Source organism: Hyalella azteca, unplaced genomic scaffold (assembly GCF_000764305.2).
Source record: "Hyalella azteca isolate HAZT.00-mixed unplaced genomic scaffold, Hazt_2.0.2 contig6861, whole genome shotgun sequence".
In the NCBI taxonomy this organism is placed as follows: Eukaryota; Metazoa; Arthropoda; class Malacostraca; order Amphipoda; family Hyalellidae; genus Hyalella; species Hyalella azteca.
Genome location: NW_025937003.1, coordinates 92,260 through 110,922, shown reverse-complemented (window position 1 = coordinate 110,922; position 18,663 = coordinate 92,260). Strand labels below are relative to the sequence as shown.

Sequence of the window (18,663 nt, the reverse complement as noted above, 5' to 3'; positions counted from 1 at the left end):
GGCCGGGCCCGCCCTTCAGGTGCCCGCACTAACCCCCCCTCCCCCACCAGGAGAACCTATCACTTCACGAAGGGCTGCACGGGCCGGGCCCGCCCTTCACGTGCCCGCACTAACCCCCCCTCCCCCACCAGGAGAACCTATCACTGCACGAAGGGCTGCACGGGCCGGGCCCGCCCTTCACGTGCCCGCGGTGCGACAAGACGTTCAGACGGCTGGCCTCCTACAGGGCGCACCTCCCCCTGCACCTGCTGGACGAGACCGTCGCCTGCCCCGCCTGTGGCGAGGAGTTCGTCTCCACGGTCTGCTTTATTTTAGTTAATCAATGTTTTTTAATTTAATTAATGTCTTAATGTTTCACTACGTCCGTGGTAAGATTTTATGTAATTAACACGTTGACTCCGAAGTGGTACATATGCGTACCACGAAAGTATTAAGTATATTATCAGTCTGCTTATATCGCAGGTTCACGAGGAATTTAAAAACAAAGACAACACCAAGCAAATTCACCATATCGATATTGAATACGAATAATGTGATTTTAATAATAATAATAATATGATTTTATTCATTTTTAGTTTTTCGAACAGATTATGGAGCTGGTTTCCGAAACGTTTTCAATATCGATATGGTGAATTTGCTTGATGTTTTCTTTGCTTTTAAATTCCTGTATTTATTTCTCCAGGACGTAGTGGTACATCATTTAGGTTGCCTAAAATCGGCCAAATCCGAGAACAAAAAAGGCCGATGACTCAATATATATTAGTTTATTTGTAGGTTCCGCTATGAAAATTCCATTTATTTTCTTTTTGCAGTATTCAAAATTTAATCAGGAAGTACCCCTATCATAAATTTGCCGGCCAACGCAATTGAGAAAAACTAAATAACGGAATTTGACAGGAAAAAATTACTGTCTGTCAACCCTGTTTAAAAACAGTCCAAAAAATAAAATAATAGAACAAGATGAAGCAATCGTAGTCAACGTGTTAATCACTCGATATTTTTTACGTCCGTGGTGAGTTTTAATTTAATTAATCACCCAATATTTTTTTAAGTCGTAGGTCTTTTTTACGTACGTAGTGTTTTGTTGATTTACGCATTAGTAATTATTTACATTTAATGATATTTATCCATGCCTTCACCCTCTAATATTCTAACCCCTCCCCGAATAATTTACCCCCCATCCCCTAAAGTCCTCTTCCTCTCCCCCAGCTGGAGCTGCCAGAGCACGAACGCCTCATCCACGGGGGACTCTCCTCAACCCCCGGGGGCTTAACCCCCACCATCAAGTCCGAACCCCCAGACCCCGCCTTCTGTGACACCAAACCCTGCCTACAGACCCATACCGCCCCCCAGGGGTTGGGGCTCACAGAGAAGAACCCCAACCACGTCATCAAGTGTGAAGGTCCTGGTAATAAATCCGGGGTCCCTTGGGGGGTTCCAGGGGTTCCCTGGGGCTCCGTTGACCAGGAGAACTCGGACCCTGAGAACCTGGGTCCTGAGTTTAGTTTAAACTCGGACCCTGAGTTTAGGGGTCAGCTGCTGCTGCCCCCTAAACTGGAGGGGGATGAGGGTGAGGGGATTGTCGTGGTGGGGGAGGAGTTCTCCATGGAGGGGGAGGAGGAGGGGGAGGTGATGCGTCTCCTGGAGGAGGTGGTGCAGCGGAGGTATTCCTGTGACGCCTGCAGCGCCTCCTTCGTCTCCCCGCGCCTCCTGGACCAGCACCGCGTCCTGCACAGGACGGTGGGTGATGTGTCGTGTCATGCAGTCGTGATGTGTCGTGATGTAAAGGTGGTGTCGTGCAGTAATGCAGTGGTGTCGTGCAGTAATGCAGTGGTGTCGTGATAGTGGGTGTGGTGTCGTGCAGTAATGCAGTGGTGTCGTGATAGTGGGTGTGGTGTCGTGCAGTAATGGCCAGTCTTTTATAATGTCATGTAAGTTATAGAAGTTTAAACGATGGCTGAAAAATGACTGCGATGATGGCGATAGTGATGATGCTTTAGTGATAGCATTGATGATGACAATGATAGTGATGTTGATAATATTATAATAATAATACTAATGATAATAATAATAATAATAATAATAATAATAATATCACGGCAGGCTAAGAAGCTGTCGCGCCCCAAGGCCCGGCGGCGGCGGCGGTACAGGAGCTTGGTGGGCAGCCCACCGCGGGGTGGGGCGGGCAGGGGGCGAGTGGGGCACCGCTGCACCACCTGCAGCAAACTCTTCGACAAGCCCTCCCAGCTGCTGCGCCACCTGCGCATACATACGGGCGAGAAGCCCTTCAAGGTGGGGCACGAGGGCGAGAAGCCCTTTAAGGTGGGGCGAGTGGGCGAGAAGCCCTTCAAGGTGGGGCACGAGGGCGAGAAGCCCTTCAAGGTGGGGCACGAGGGCGAGAAGCCCTTTAAGGTGGGGCACGAGGGCGAGAAGCCCTTCAAGGTGGGCGAGTGAGGGAGTGGTGCAAGAGAGGGTAGCCCTTTATAATGGGTCAAAATGGGGTTTTGCGGCCCTTTAAGGTGGATCAAGAGGGGGGTCAAGGTGGGGCGTCAACAGAGCTTTCCTGTTTGTGTAGTGCCTGCAACCTGGTGGCGTGTAGCTGTAGTTTGTTGTTGAAGGGAGGAGTAATTATTTATATTTATTAACTCTCTAGCAAGAAGCACGGTGGAATTAAGATCGGAATCTAGAAACTCTGAGATGGCTTTTTTTGAACACTTGCTACTCCACATAAAGAAACATGACCTCTGCGTAGCCATAGACTATAGACTGCCTGCTTGCACATCGGAAAATTTACCCGATATCCTGAAAGAAATAGAAACCAGGGTGGTTGGACTGGGTGAACCAGCCCCTAGCCTGATATGAGGGGAGACTTCAATCTCCCACGTATCTGATGGACAAGTCTGGGCGCCGTAAAGGTCGATGACCGCGACACAAGTCAAGAAGCCAAACTAGTGAAGTTCGCTGCGGAACACTTGCTCAGTCAGCAGGTACGGTCGCCGACAACGGAACGCAATATCCTCGATCTCTTCTTTACTAATAATGAAAGAATGGTGGTTGACGTTCGGGTAGAAGATACCTCACTGTCTGACCATCATCGCTTAGCGATGGTGGAAACGACAATTGGAACTGATACCCAGCCCAGGGCTATACCCCAAGAGGGACTGGCAGGATTTAACTTCCACAATCGAAGTACGGATTGGGGGGCAATTTGGAATGAAATTGATAAAATCGATTGGAGTGCTGAGTTTTCCGAGATGAATGCAGAGGAAATTTACGCAAAACTATGTTGGAATTTAGCACAGGTATGTGTGCGTCATACCCCGAGAAAAACAGGCCCTAAAGTCCGCAGCATTCCGAGAGACCGACGAATCCTTATGAGAAAACGCACGCGATTGAATAAACAAATAGCTGAATCCACTGGTGATCTGAGGAGACAGAGGCTAGTAGATTAGCACACTGAAACCGAATTCAGGCTGCAAGACTCGCTCAGGATGGAAGAACAAGCCGCGGAAGAGCGAGTGGTTGAGGTCACCAAAGAGAACCCCAAGTATTTTTTTAAATACGCTCAGTCGAAGGCTAAAATAAAGGCGCCAATGGGCCCGCTTAAGGATGACGAAGTCATTGTCGGAGATGACCATGAGTTCCTGGGACAAGGAGTGCGGGTCATTTGCGGACGATACAAGAGTGCTGATGATCACAGATGACCCAGACTGCGAGAGGTTACATGATGGTCTATCGTCAATCTACGATTGCGCCCTAGTGAACAATATGCAGTTCAACGGCACCAAGTTCGAAGTAATGAGATACAGAGTCCGCACTGAGATCGGGATGCCGCATCGATACTTTGCATCAGATGGCACAGAAATTGAGAAGCAACTAGTTCGAGATCTCGGAGTGTTGATGAGAATGCCGAAGCCACGTTCGATGACCACATCGAGGAAAAAGTTGCGCGAGGCATACAACGGATGGGGTGGATATGGCGGACATTTTGAAGAAGAGAAGCAGCGCTAATGATAACCCTCTTCTGAGCCCTCATGCTCCCCAATCTTGAGTATTGCTGCCAACTTTGGGTACCGCTCAGGCGGGCGCGATGCGGAAACTGGAGGCAGTGCAGCGGACCTTCACGTACAGGATCAGCGGCATGAAAGAGCTGACGCTGGACTACTTTGAAAGGCTGAAACACCTGGAACTGTACTCACTGGAGAGAAGAAGGGAAAGGTATATCATACTGTACACTTGGAAGATGATAAACGGACTGGCTCCCAACTTTGAAAGTGTGATCTCCAAAATTGTGACGTATTACAAAGAAAGAAGTGGGAAAGTGCAGGATTCTCCCATTTAATAACTGAGCCGCGGCCAGAGTACAGACTCGTGAGGGATCACTGTCCGTGGTAGGACCGAGGCTCTTTAATGCCTTGCCAAAAGAGCTGAGAGGAGGGGAGTTTACCCTTGCAGCATTCAAGAGACGACTGGACAAGTGGTTGAGAAAGATCCCGGATTGTCCAGTAATGGGAAACTACCATCAGCAAGTGACAAGCAACAGCATCTTGCATCAGTTGGCCCAAAGGAGGGCAAATAGACGGAACACGTCCAACGTTACATCCGACGACGACTCGGAGACGGAGGACGACGAAGGCGGCGCATCAGCGTGACCGTGGACTAGGAAGTCCGAAACTCAGGTTATAGGGTTGTAGCTGTCCCTGTCTTAGTGTGTGTAGTGACGCTTCTCCCAGCGCAGTGAGTAGCGTGTGTAGCGTGTAGTGTGTGTAGTGACGCTTCTCCCAGCGCAGTGAGTAGCGTGCATTGTATAGCGTGTGGCGTGTGTAGCGCGTGTAACATATAGCTTGTGTAGCGTGTAACATGTAACATAGCGTGTGTAGTTTAGCGTGTACCATACAACATGTAACACGTAACACGTAGCCTGCAACACGCCCCTTAACGCCCCCTTATCTCCCAGGTAACCTGGTGTGTCACGTCCGACGCGTGCACCCCGTGGGCGCCGCGGCCGTCACGGGCTACCGCTGCGACGAGTGCAGCTGCGTCTTCCGGCGCCCGGGGAGCCTTAACGCCCACATATCGCAGGTACCAAGGCCTTAACGCCCACATATCGCAGGTACCGAGGCCTTAACGCCCACATATCGCAGGTACCGAGGCCTTAGCGCCCACATATCGCAGGTACCGAGGCCTTAACGCCCACATATCGCAGGTACCGAGGCCTTAACGCCCACATATCGCAGGTACCGAGGCCTTAACGCCCACATATCGCAGGTACCGAGGCCTCAACGCCCACATTTATTATTATTTCATTGTTATTTTTATAATTTATTTATTATTATTATTATTTATTATTTACGTATTGCAGGTGCACAGCCGGCCGGTACAGCTGGTGCAGGTGGAGCCTGTGCAACAGAAGAGGCAGCAAGTTGAACAAGAACAGAGCAGCGATGTTAGTATTGCTGTTTATCGTTATTTATAAATTAGTTTATCTTGTCTTGGTATATTGTAGTATATGCTAGTTATTGCTCGTAAAATGGACAGTTTGTTGCTTTCAATGTCGCGCAACTTGAGTGTTCCTGCTTAATTAAATATATATTCATTATATAATTATCATTGTTGATAATTAATGTGTGGGCTTAAATGTTATTGTGAAGTAACTACACGGTGTGATTTGCTAAATTTTATAACGTTTTCAGTTAAATATTGGTAAGAATATTTATGGGTAAATAATTCAATTTCTTACGGATATATCCTCCCTTAAAACCTATGATATTCAGAAGGGGTCAGCGCCCCCCGGGACCCCCCAGCCGCCCCTCCCCAGCCGCCCCCCGCCCGTATCCTGAGCATCAAGAAGGACGTGTTCATCAAGAACCTCAAGGCGGGGACTTTCTTTGATGCTAAGTCCTGCAGTCCAGCAAAGACCAATATCAGTCCAGTGAAGACCAACATAAACCTGGTCTGCGTCACGCCTGATGACATACTGAAGAGGGCGCTTGTCAACAGCGGTGTTGACAGGGAGCCTTCTGGCAACTCTGGTTAGTCGTTGTCTTAATATTATTTATTAATGTTACTGTAAAAACTATAAGCTAAAACCTTGAAGACAGTGTCGGACACCGGAACGTTGCACTGTTCGGCGTGAGTGCGCACAGCCGAATGAGGAGGGCGCGATAGTAACTGCCCATTCCTATAACTCCTCCCTCTATGCTCAGCGACCCTAGTGTAAAGGTTGCGTGCCGTCATATCAACGCAAGCAGATGCACATCGTGCTCAACTAAATTTATAAACTTTAAGGTTTTAGCTTATAGTTCTGGTGCTTCCGATCTGCGCATCTAGGAATCATTGTATATTTTTAAAGAGAAGCCTGGTTTAAATGCTGCCTACAGTTTTTATCCATTAGAAATTGTGAATAGATAGGTATTTCTTTAGTATTCTGTCCTTTACCTGGAAATTTAGGTTTTAACTTCTGTTGTTTTTTTCCTTTTGACTCCAAACTTTATTAATTTTCTGACAATTTGTGTTCTAGATTTATCGAACTGACGATGGAGCTGGTCTCCGAAACGTTTTCAACAGAGAAATGCTGAATTTTTGTGGAGTTTTCTTTGCTTTTAAATTTATAATATAATTATATTACCATTAATTATATAAATTCAATTCTATTAATAAATTAAAATACTCGCTACTCGATAGTGAGTCTGGCAACTTGTGTGAGTCATGGTACGCTGAGGCAGGCAGATGTCATTATACAAAACGCGTTATTTCTTCATAATTTTTGGAAAATTTTCCGCTAAAGCGAAATATCTGACCGCTTTCCTCCGCTCAGGTGCCATCGCTATTCCTGCTGATGGAGAAGACCATGGCTCCGCTGACGAAGAACCTAAGACCAAAAGTCCTGATGTCATCAGGCAAGACACCTTCGGTCAAAACTGCACCAGCGACAACAGTTTTGTGGTTGAAGAAACGTTTGGTGATGCCAATGTTACGGATATGGGACAAAATAGCGTCACAGAATATAATGATGTTGCGAGATCTGATCAAGATGTCGTCACGAACGCGGCATCAAAAATTACCAGAGAAGCGACTGACGTTACTGAGATAACTGGTGACGACATTACAAAAACGACGCCCAAAGTCATGAAAACAATGCCCGAAGTCTCGAAAACTATGGATGAAGTTACGAAAACAATTTCCAAAGTTACGAAAACAAGGCCCGAAGTTACAAGAACTGAGGACGTTACGAAAACAGGAGCTAGTGACGTTACCAAAGGTCCTTCAGAGCGGTCCCGTTACGTGATGGTGACGCTATCAGACCGCGTCAACGAAGTGGTCCGTAAGTACCAAGTTGTCGTCAAGTACTCAAAGGACGCTAAGTACCACCACTGCTGCTTCGCTAACTGCCCTAAGGAGTTCCGTAAACCATCTGACCTGCTGCGACACTTGCGTGTGCACACCAACGACAAGCCTTTCAAGTGTCACAAGTGTTTCAGGGCCTTCAGGGTCAAGTCCACCCTCATGGGACACCTGAAGACCCATGCCCCAGCCCGGGACCATGTATGTCCCACGTGTAACAAAGGGTTTAGTTCTGCCGCTACACTCAAGCTGCATTCTTGGTCGCACGAAGGGCGGCCACCCTTCACGTGCCCTTCGTGTGGCAAAGGCTTCCGCAGCTTCGCTGCCCGCAAGACACACCTCGCCCACTTTTGTCCCTTGGCTGGCGGGGCAGGCAAGAGTAACCCACCACCGCCACGTCGCCGCAAGGGGGACCGTCTCGCCCACGGTCCCCCTTGTCCCTTGCCGGACATACCTCTACAGGAGCCCATACTCATCACCGAGCACGGTGGGTGGTGGGTTTTGGAGAGTGTTGGGTGCTGGGGTATTGGGGCGCGTGTTGACTGTGGTGTGTGTTTGGTGGTGCAGGCATGGTGGGTGGTGGTGTGTCGAATTACTATTTTCTCACAAGATGTCCACGCATGTACCGTCACCCCCTAACCCCTGCCCCCGCCACAGGCCGCGTCCCCCAGGTGGCCCGCAACGCGGACGTGTACAACCCGTGCCCCGCGACGCCCCGCCGCCGGCCCCACCGCTGCCGCTTCTGTCCCGCCGCCCTCAAGAAGTCCTCCCACCTTCGTCAGCACGAGCGCATCCACACGGGGGAGCGCCCCCACCTCTGCCCACTCTGCCCCAAGGCCTTCAGCTCCCCCAGCGTGCTGAGGGCCCACCAGCGCACCCACCTCGGCGTCAAGACCTCCTCCTGCCCACTCTGCCAGAGGTTCTTCGCCACACCCAGCAGCGTCAAGAGGCATCTTAGCACCCACTCACAGGTGGGGCACCACTCACAGGTGGGGCACCACTCACAGGTGGGGCACCACTCACAGGTGGGGCACCACTCACAGGTGGGGCACCACTTCACTCACAGGTGGGCACCACTCACAGGTGGGCACCACTCACAGGTGGGGCACCACTCACAGGTGGGCACCACTCACAGGTGGGGCATCACTCAGAGGTGGGGCACCTCAGATGGCTGTGGTCTGTCGTGTGCGCCAGCTTAATAGACACACGATAATTATTACTTATTAATTTAATAATAAATAATATTATAGAATGCTAATTAAATTAATATTTCAATATTAATAAATAATGTAAAAATTATTCATGTTTTACAAACTGGCAAGTGAACAATAGAAACACGATTATTAATTAAATAGTAAATATTGATATTTTATTGCTAATTAAATTCATAATTTAATATTAATAACTAAATAAATGAAGATTATTTATTCAAGTTTCTATTAACTGCCAAGTGAACAAAACTAATGGAAACTTTTCCAGGCGCGGCCGTTCATGTGTCCGTACTGCGAGAAGACCTTCAAGACGAACAGCAGCTGCAAGAAGCACCTGCAGATACACCTGCTCGACCTGACCATGCAGGCTGTGCGCTCTGCAGGTCAGAACCTGCAGGCCGACCAGGAGGACGCTAAGAAAATGGTCGCTACTTTCCAGAACACGAACAAAACTGCAGGTTCTTTGCAGAATGAAAATCAAGTTTCGGTGGCTTTTCAAAACGAAAAAAATATTTCGTCTTCGTTACAAGCTGCGACAACAATGGCAGCTTCTTACCATGATGGAACTACGAATAAAATAGCATCTTCTTTTGAAACTACGAATAAAATAGCGGCTTCTTACGAACCTACGAATAAAATAACAGTTTGTTATGGAGATAACAAAGACGCTGGCGTGTCCAAAGGTGTGATCTCCACAAGGAACCGTCTCCTCCTACCCGCCCCTGTCTGCAGTACAGGAAACAAATATCCTTCTGTCCCGTCAAGTGACGGGATACCGTCTACTAAATTCATCACAGTGCATCCCAACCCTCTTCCTCCCAGCGGGGGGAACAACCATCACACCCCAACATCCGTGGGTGATAAACGCCCTGGGTATAACCCCAACAAACACCCATCAATAACCCTGAGCTCAGGCGGCTTGAAAGATCAATCACCGTCCATCACCTTGGACCACGCCACCATACCCACCATCACCATCAACTCGGCCAGCCTGAATAATCACCTCCCCACCATCACCATCGACGAGAAGGGCTCCGTCATAGTGACCGGGGATGGTGATGTCCCTGCGAAGGACCTCCAGGATCCTATGGACTCTGGGGCCGTAAAAGTGAGTGTGTTTTGTGGTAGTGCGTGCATGGTGAAATTCTATGATAGTGCTTAAAGTTACTTTAATTTTCTGGCTGAGATATGCGCCTTTCCAGCTGTGATTGGTTGATAGGATTGTGATTTCATACTATCCAGAGTGTGATTGGTTTTGGGATGCAATTTCGAATAAACTGTTTTTTGGCACTTGAAAACCCCTCTAGAATTCCACTATGAGTGCATTGATAGTTGCCCATTCTCCCCGCTTCGTATCACCCGCTGCCCCCCACCCCAATACATCTTCCATCATTCCATATTCGTTTTTCTTGATATGAGGTGGTAATACACGAGTGTTATATTAGTGGTATAGCCTAAGACGTGGACGGTTAGGTCGGAGTAGTTCTAACACGAGTTACATCACGACGCACTTGTGAGTTACTGGGGGCCTTACCAAGGTTCCCAGCCATTCTATAGGATTACGGTTTTCGCCCACTACTGTGGTCTTGATCGCGTGATCTGTCACGTGATGTTGTCCTTGCTGGCTCAGGTCTAGTACTTCTCCAGCAATCTCTATCACGTGTAGTGAATATTACGACTCAATTATAATGAATAGAATTAGACGCCTGATTGACACCGGACTTATGCGTGGCATGTGTTTTGTGTTGTGCAGCTTATTTGCTAGATGAGTTTGTGTTAATTTCCTGTATTTTTATGTTTGGTACGCGTGGTTCACATGAATCTTTTTTTGACCAGGACAAGGTGGCGAGTGCATTACCAGTGACGCCATCATTAGTGACGTCACCACAGGTGACGTCATCAACAATGACGTCATCACAAGTGACGTCATCTGGCAACGATGAAGCACCGACGGACGTCGCCGAGGATAGCGCAGCAGGTGACTAGCAGCTTAGGACCTCATTGAATAGAAAATAGTTAATAAGTATTAAAGTTATCTACTTAATCGAATTTCAAATTAACTTGAAACTTTACACGCAAAGAATAAACCGTACAAATCAAACATGATTTAATATAAACTCTAAGTTGTAAAATATAGTTGTGGGAAGTGCGCATCACCGCTCGCGAGTATGACGTCACACACACCGTACTAGAGTAGCTGAGCATCGCGGGCCAGAATAATCGTCCAAAATCCAAAAATGGATGGGTCAAGTTGTCCAAAAAGTGACACACTTCCTGTATGCAGTTCTGATACGTCCATTTGTCTTACAAAATAAGGGTTAGGATGTCACAACAAGGGCAAAAAAGTGTATATCGCTATTTTGATAATCGTTTTAATTTTCTGAGTGCTCAGTGTTAGATGGGGATTTACGTTTTTTAACTTTGCTTATGTTAGCAAGACTGGAAATTTCAGAGTCCTTCCTGGCAAGTTAAGAAAAGCCTGGTAGAAATAATTCTATATTATATATCCTAATTGATAAATGTCTTAAGATTAGCGATAACGATATCATAAAAAAAAATTAGTGAAGCAGATGTTGGATTGTTAATTTTTACGTCCACAAGATTGTTTAATAATCATCAACAAATTGAAAATAATTGATCATTTTAAAGTATTGAATGTATTTATAGTTTAATGAAATGTAAATAAGAGGCAATAATGGTAATTAATAACGTTGCAGGAGGTCCGTTGCAGCAGCTGCTGCTGCAGGAGGAGGGTCAACAGCTGCTGCACGCAGACGCAGGTAACTGCTGCACCAGCCACCTGATCCCAGTGCATCTGATGTTAGACCGCCGTGCATCTGATCAGATGCCGTGCGTGAACTATAAGCAACTTACCTGAATCAACCAAATTCAAATATTCGCCGTATTTATTCCACGAATCACAATTAATATAACAATATAATAAAAAATTAATACAGGTATAATAGCCAAAGCTGTTATTGGCTTAATGCTCCCCCTTCCTCCCCAGGAGCCGCCGCCGACCCCTTCTCCGGGGGCTTGACCATCCACCTCCCCGTGAGTCCCGGGGGGCGGCAGCCGTCCTTGCAGGGGGCAGCGCCCCCTGCAAGGACGGCTTCTCGTACCATATTGCGTGTCGTATGTACATTTTTTGTACCGCGTATATCCCCTCAGGGGGGACTCCTGACGCGTGTCTGTGTGTCAGAAGTCCTATGGGATTTCGCGCTCCTAGGGGGATTGTTCCTGAGCGCCCCACCGCTGGCTCGCGGTGTCTGACTGTAGGTCTCAGTTGTGGGGTTAAGTTATTAAGTAGGCAGGATTCCTCACATTTCCCGTCTCTGTCTCTCTGGTGCGGGCGACCGACGTCCCGTGTAAGCGACCTCTTGTTCGAGTGTCTTCGTTTCTGTTGCTTTTCACCTGTCCCTCCTTGTCACCTGTCCCTCCTTGTCACCTGTCCCTCCTTGTCACTTCGTCTCTTTGAGATGCTAACGCTGCTTCCTTCGAGCCAGCTTCAGCGGGCTGGACTATTGAGACCTTCCGCCGCGCTGGCTATGTTAACTTTCGACCTCCGGTGTGAAATAGCTTGATAGCTGAAGCGCTAGTAAACCATCATACTACTACTACTATAGGTACCTAGTATGCTCCGCATAGTGGCATGTAGTTATTTTTTACTTTTATTTTTCGGTATCCTGTCGTGTAGTCCTTATACCGTGCCCTAATACCTCCTCATTACCGTGCCCTAACACCATTACCGTGCCACAGGCCGGCATCGACCTCACCTCCATCACCCAGGAACAGCTGCTGCAGCTGCTCAGCTGCCACGACGTCGTGCTGGCATCTGAATATCCCCACGACAAACCCCAGGCGGGGGATATCCCCAAGAAATCCTCGAGTATCCCCAGCAACTCCACGGACATCGTGGATAAACCCCACGGTATCGTGGATAAACCCCACGGTATCGTGGATAAACCCCACGGTATCGTGGATAAAACCCACGACATCGTGGGAAATCGTGTATCTTCGTCGGAAATTGATCGAAAATCCGGCGCTGTCGCCGCTTTTTCGTCGCTCGTTGATCAGAAATCCGACGAAAACGACGGTAAAAAACCCGTAGATATCGAAAGAAATCATGTGGACATCGGCGGAAATAATATTAATATCGTCAAAAATAACGTGGATATCGGCAGAAATCATGTAGACATCGGCAGAAATAACGTGGTAATCGTTGAAAAAATTCCTGAAATGGTCCGGAAATCAACGTTTGATGAAAGCATCGAGATGATGACGCCTGATAACGATATGGCGTTCCGCGCTTTTGTTATCAACGATAACGGAGAAATTGACGACTACGATGACACTGATAACAGAGATAACAGACTTGCGCAGCCTTACGATAGTTTACCTGCTAATCGCAACAATAAATGCATCGATAACAACGGTAAACATTACGAGAACAACAAGAAACATTACGATAACAACAATAAACATTACGATAATAGTGACAACAAATACGAGACTGACCGTCCGAAAGACAATATTGGAATCAAGTACGAAAACAACAACGTGGGCTACGATAACAAGGACATCAGATACGATAACAGGGACACTAGATACGCTAACAAAGACACTAGATACGCTAACAAGGACTCTAGTTACGATAACAAGGACTCTAGTTACGATAACAAGGACTCTAGTTACGATAACAAGGACTCTAGTTACGATAACAAGGACTCTAGTTACGATAACAATGGTGCAGAGGAAGCTCTAGCTGCGGCTAGTGAAGCTAGCGTCAACCGCCGCAAACGGAAACTTAGCGGGTGAGTAGCTGTATTAACTAGCGGCTAATATTTATTTAAACAATATCTGACTAATTGATATGGATGTACCTTGCGTATTTATATCGAAATTAATTATCATTATGTATAAATAATGATATGTATCATTAACGTAGTGATATATCATTAATTATATATCATGTATATATAATTATATACTGCAATAATTATATAAACTGCGATAAATTATCTCATGATGATCTACAGGCAGGACATGATGACGACGTGTATCACGGCCACCTCACGACCCCCCACGACCACCACGACCGTGAGTGACGGCAGCAACACGACGGTCAAGAGGAGACGTAAACACGGCCCCGTGACGCACACATGCGTCGTGTGTAAAGCCGTGCACGACACGCGCGCCATCCTCGTCGTGAGTGGCCTGGTTGTTACTCTATCTTAATGTTACCCATTGATCCCTTCAGAACCAACGTACCCATTGATCCCTTCAGAACCAACGTACCCATTGATCCCTTCAGAACCAACGTACCCATTGATCCCTTCAGAACCAACGTACTCTGACTACTCTCTAACCCCCTCTTCAGAATTTCTATTGTGAACAATGACGCCAGCATTATTTTGTGTTGAAGGAACACGGTGTAACGTCTGTGTTGCAGGAACATAATAGTCTCCCCATGTGTGTTGCAGGAACACACTAAAGTCTCTCCGTGTGTTGCAGGAGCACAAATGGAGTCTGTGTGTTGCAGTCTCTCTGTGTGTTGCAGGACATAATAGTCCCCGTGTGTTGCAGGAACACACTAAAGTCCCCGTGTGTTGCAGGAGCACATGAGCAGCGCCCACCCCACGCAGCACTGGTGCGAGGTGTGCCAGCAGCTGCTGCCCTCTCTTGCCCACCTCCACCGACACCGCAGCTCCAACCACCAACAGTGAGCCAACACTCACTGCAATACGTGGCAGTTTGTCATAATTATATGCTGACCCACTCACTCACCCCACCCTCTTCACCCACTCACTTCACTCCATTACCCCACCCTGTCACCCCATCCCACTCACCCCACCCTGTCACCCCTACTCCCCCCACTCACTCCACTCCCCCGGCAGATGGAGATGCCCGGTGTGTGGTGAGGTGCTGTACAGCGTGGTGAGTGTGCAGCATCACCTGCGCCTCCACCCCCGCCAGCTGGTCACCACTGCCCTCCTCGGCCCACTCAGCCAGGTGGGTACCCCTTTCAACTAGTTAATGTGCTACTTGCTAATGAGCATCCCTTGTACCCACTATACCATACACAGAGGTGGGCAGTAGCGCGCTACATGTAGCGGCCGCTACATTTTCAGTAGCGGTAGCGGTAGCGGCCGCTACATTTCAAAGTAGCGCTGCCCAGCTCTGATCGTACATACATCCACTATATTCTATATCGCTGCTATATATTTATTGTTGACTGCAATGCCATATACCCCATCACCTCCCCCTCCCTCACCTGTCCATCCCCCCTACATGCCCTTCCCACACATGCCCTACCCCTGCACGTGCCCCCCCCTACGCCCTCTCTGTGTTACAGAGGCAGTACGGGAAGGCGAGGAGAGGACGGACCACATCAGACGTGAGTGCCTAGTTTCCAGGAGTGGCTAGTTACTTCGTGACTACTAGCCTTCGTTTATTCATTTAATGTGCATATGTTCTCGTGTACACCGCAATTGTATTTGTACAGCCGCGTCTGGCGTAGCCTGTACAGTAGTAATGAGTCAGGGAGTCAAGTCCATACCGAAGAGTTGCGACAAATTTTCGGTTTATTTTATAATAAATATAATAAGGAAGAGCGTAATTTGCGTAGAATGCTCCCTAATCTGCGTGAAACTCTTTCTAGTTAGCGTTATTTTTTCCAGACTGAAGATGTGGCAACTTCTGGCGGCGTTGCCACGTCACCAGACGAGGGTACCGCGGTATTGCCAAATGCCCGCAACCTGCGGCGTTGCCAACACTGCGGAAAAACCTTCAAGAAACCCTCGGACCTCACGCGCCACATCCGCACACATACCGGCGAGAAACCATACAGGTACTGCCATCTCTGTGTGGACCTCTGTGTTAATGTCTCGGTATGAATCTCTGTGTACATCTTGGTAAGATTGAAAGAGTCTTCCTATGAATCTGTGTGCGAATCGCATTATGAATCTCTGTCCCAATGTCCATATGAATCTCCCTCTGAATGGACCGCCATATTGTAAATGTCCTGCATCGTGGGCTACTTGTATTTCTAAAATGAAAAAATTCGTATTTGACATTAGAGATTTTTCTGAAACAATAAAATCGTTTCAACTGTAGGAAACAACACATCAACTTTGACAAAAATTACTAAAATGTTCCTGTAATTAAGTATAAAAAGCATCTAGTATTCCTGAACATGTCTACTGCGATTGCTGTTCCATTGTTACTGCCTAACGTATTTACAATTCAATAATATCAAACTGTCCATAATATTAAACATGATGACCCATATCCCCTCCCTCCCGCAGCTGCGGTCAGTGCGGCAAGACGTTCGCGGTGAAGAGCACCCTGGACGCCCACGTACGCAGCCACAGCGGCTCCAAGAGCTGTCAGTGCCCCGTGTGCCACACCTACTTCGCGTCCAAGGGCAGCTTCAGCATCCACATGCGCATACACACGGGGGACAAGCCCTTGCAGTGTCCCTACTGCCTCATGAAGTTCAGGACGAGCGGGCACCGCAAGGCACACATCCTCGGCCACTTTAAGACTAACCCTGGCGACCTCAGTAACCGGCATGAGGGCAAGAACAACCAAGAGGACCTTAGGGATGGGGCCCTTAGGAACAAATATGACGTGGATAATGTAAGGGACCGCAACAACAGCCATGCAGAGGTCAAGGACAGTGCCGAAGACGGTAAGACGTTAGGAGAAGTTGAAATAAACTTTGAAGATTTTAAGACCGAGCCTCATGACGCGAGACTGAGCGGGAAGAATACAACGCTCAGAGTGGCCACTATTGCAACCAACACCTCTTATAAAAATGGTAGCGGTGGTGCCAGTAGCCGTAAGGGTAGAATTTGTGGTAGTGGCGGTATGGGTGATGCTTCAATCGCTGTTACCTACACCACTGGAAATGATATTGGCGGGTCAAGAAACGCCAACCCCACCACTAGAGGCATGGGTAGTGTGTCAAGAAACAACGCCTCGTATAAAGCTGGTGTTATTTCCTCAGCACCAGATGCCAACGTTGGCATTTCTTCCATAGTTCTCGCTGATGACGAAGAAGAAGAAGAAGAAGATGATGTCAATGACGTGCACAATGCCGACGAGGATCTCCTCACCCAGAACACAATTGATGTCCGCAGTTTCCCTGGCACCCCCAACCCCTCATCCCGCGCTATCTTTCCTCAGGCTCCTCTAGTCTCTCAGGACCCCCAGGACTCGGGTCAGATCCTAGCGAACGTGGAGCAAGTAAGCAACGCGGACGGTTCCATCTCGCTGATCCTGCAGATGCCCACGTCGACGGGGGCGCTGCAGCAGATTAACCTGTCCAACATCGACCCCACGAGTCTGCTTAGCCTGACCAGCCTGCAGCAACTGTCCTCCCTCGTGGCCGCCGCGGACAGCGATGAGGGAGATGACGGCCTCATCAGCGGCGACGTGGAGATCCTCGACGGTAATGGTGATCGCGTTATAGGTGATGGTGGAGATGAAGTGGAGGAACACGATGAGTTTGTTGGCTATCAAGGTGAAGTGGACGTTGGTAATGACAATGACCTGTTAGAAGTTAGAGATTCAAACGAAGATATCGATGGTAATGGCGGGTTAAATGCAACTGTAGTCATAGAAGAAGCAGACGCCATGACGGTAGATCCGAACGCCGTGTTCCGACGCCAAGCTTCCACGACCGAGCGAGCAAACACCGCAATCCAGCAAACGTTCAAGGGAACGCGGACTAGTCCAGCGTTCGTTGCCGGGAAACATTCAACCAACCCGAACCGGTTAGATACTTCGGTTGTAGCTACCGCGACAACCACACACTTGGTCAACCATAGACTCAACCCTAGGATGTCGAATTCGACCTCACAGCTCAAAGACTCGACGTGCTTGTTCTGCCAGGCCACGTTTGCTACCAAGCACCAGCTAGGCAACCACGTAACGGGCAGCCACCTGACACAGGTGGTTGAGAACCATGAGCTCGTCGAGAAGATGGGCTTGATTCTCAGATGGAAAGATGGCACCGATGATGACGATGATGGTGGTGGGGATGGGAGAAGGTCTTTCAGTGATTTGTTATAGCGAAAACTTACGTCTTAGATTTGTCTGTATTATCATCCCATCTAAGATAATAAAAACGGATTCCAAAGACTAAACATTAATATACTTGGTTGTCATGTTTATTTGCTTATGCAATGCAAGTTATTTGACAAGTGTCAACGGAAATATGAAAAGTTACGTTTTGTTATGGGCACCGCCTGGTGTGCAACTTCCAGTAAATGCAACTGTGATGGTTGGAAGAATTTAGCAACAAATTGTTAAGTTTTGTCCTGCTAGATCGTGCTCATTGTCACCACTTGTGTTCATTATTATTATTCTTACTATGCATTTTCTTTTGTACGCTTTGTATAATCTTGCGTGCATTTCGAGTCGGACGTTCTAATGTGCATAGTAAATTGTACTGCTTTTGTTGATGAGGCTTTCATTGCTCCCTTGACCGTGAATATGAATAAATTGCGTTAGAGTGCGTCCAATGCATCTTCCCATGATCTCCTCAGCTGAGTAACGCAGTAAGGATGAGTAAGTCTCACCGTCCCTCGACCTCCTGAGCTGAGTAACGCAGTAAGGATGAGTAAGTCCCACCCGTACCGATGAATGAGGTCACGTGGGTTAGGTTCGATCTTGCTAGGTGAGCTGCGTAGCGGTGTTCAAGATAAGGTTTCAGTTGGAGTTAGTCTCCGTGCGAGACCACGTTAGTAGGATCTTCCAGTTGTGACGTAATGAGTTGAGTAAAATATTATCTATCATTATTATTAATGTCAGGTCAAATAGCTATGTTTATTATGATTGCTAAATTATAAGTTAATGATGCTAAGCTTCAAGATTAGGTTCTGATGCTACCAAGATGGAGGGGGGAGATGATGTCTACCATCGTCTCGTGTTCCTACCTCTGAAGACACATCGTTAGTTCGCACACACATCACTAATGTCGCTATTGCTCTTTAGAGACTACCATATGCATTTTATAAGTTAAATTGGTAATTTTTCGAAAAGCTACAATACTTCTGTAAGATCCTTCCAAAGTCATCAGGGCATGCGGGGCGCCAACAAG

General features: G+C 47.7%; 2 protein-coding genes across 2 annotated transcripts in view; both read left to right on the top strand.

The window, feature by feature from the left end:
- LOC108672269 (putative uncharacterized protein DDB_G0277255) overlaps positions 1-2,454 on the top strand; it is a 14,040-nt gene extending 11,586 nt beyond the window's left edge. The window contains exons 8-10 of the mRNA XM_018159913.2: positions 132-299; positions 1,210-1,740; positions 2,104-2,454. Coding sequence (XP_018015402.2) covers positions 132-299; positions 1,210-1,740; positions 2,104-2,454 — 1,050 coding nt within the window. The remainder of the gene's footprint in view (positions 1-131; positions 300-1,209; positions 1,741-2,103) is intronic.
- A 1,155-nt stretch (positions 2,455-3,609) lies between these two features.
- LOC108672356 lies at positions 3,610-18,023 on the top strand. Its single transcript, XM_047881019.1, has 18 exons — positions 3,610-3,730; positions 4,958-5,082; positions 5,363-5,450; positions 5,805-6,032; positions 6,818-7,831; positions 8,002-8,315; positions 8,824-9,132; positions 9,193-9,663; positions 10,392-10,533; positions 11,273-11,335; positions 11,563-11,609; positions 12,315-13,369; positions 13,595-13,763; positions 14,171-14,277; positions 14,453-14,567; positions 14,911-14,952; positions 15,236-15,405; positions 15,863-18,023. Exons 1-18 carry the CDS (start codon positions 3,610-3,612, stop codon positions 17,631-17,633), a joined length of 6,351 nt encoding a protein of 2,116 aa, XP_047736975.1. The 3' UTR covers positions 17,634-18,023.
- The last annotated feature ends 640 nt before the right edge of the window (positions 18,024-18,663 follow it).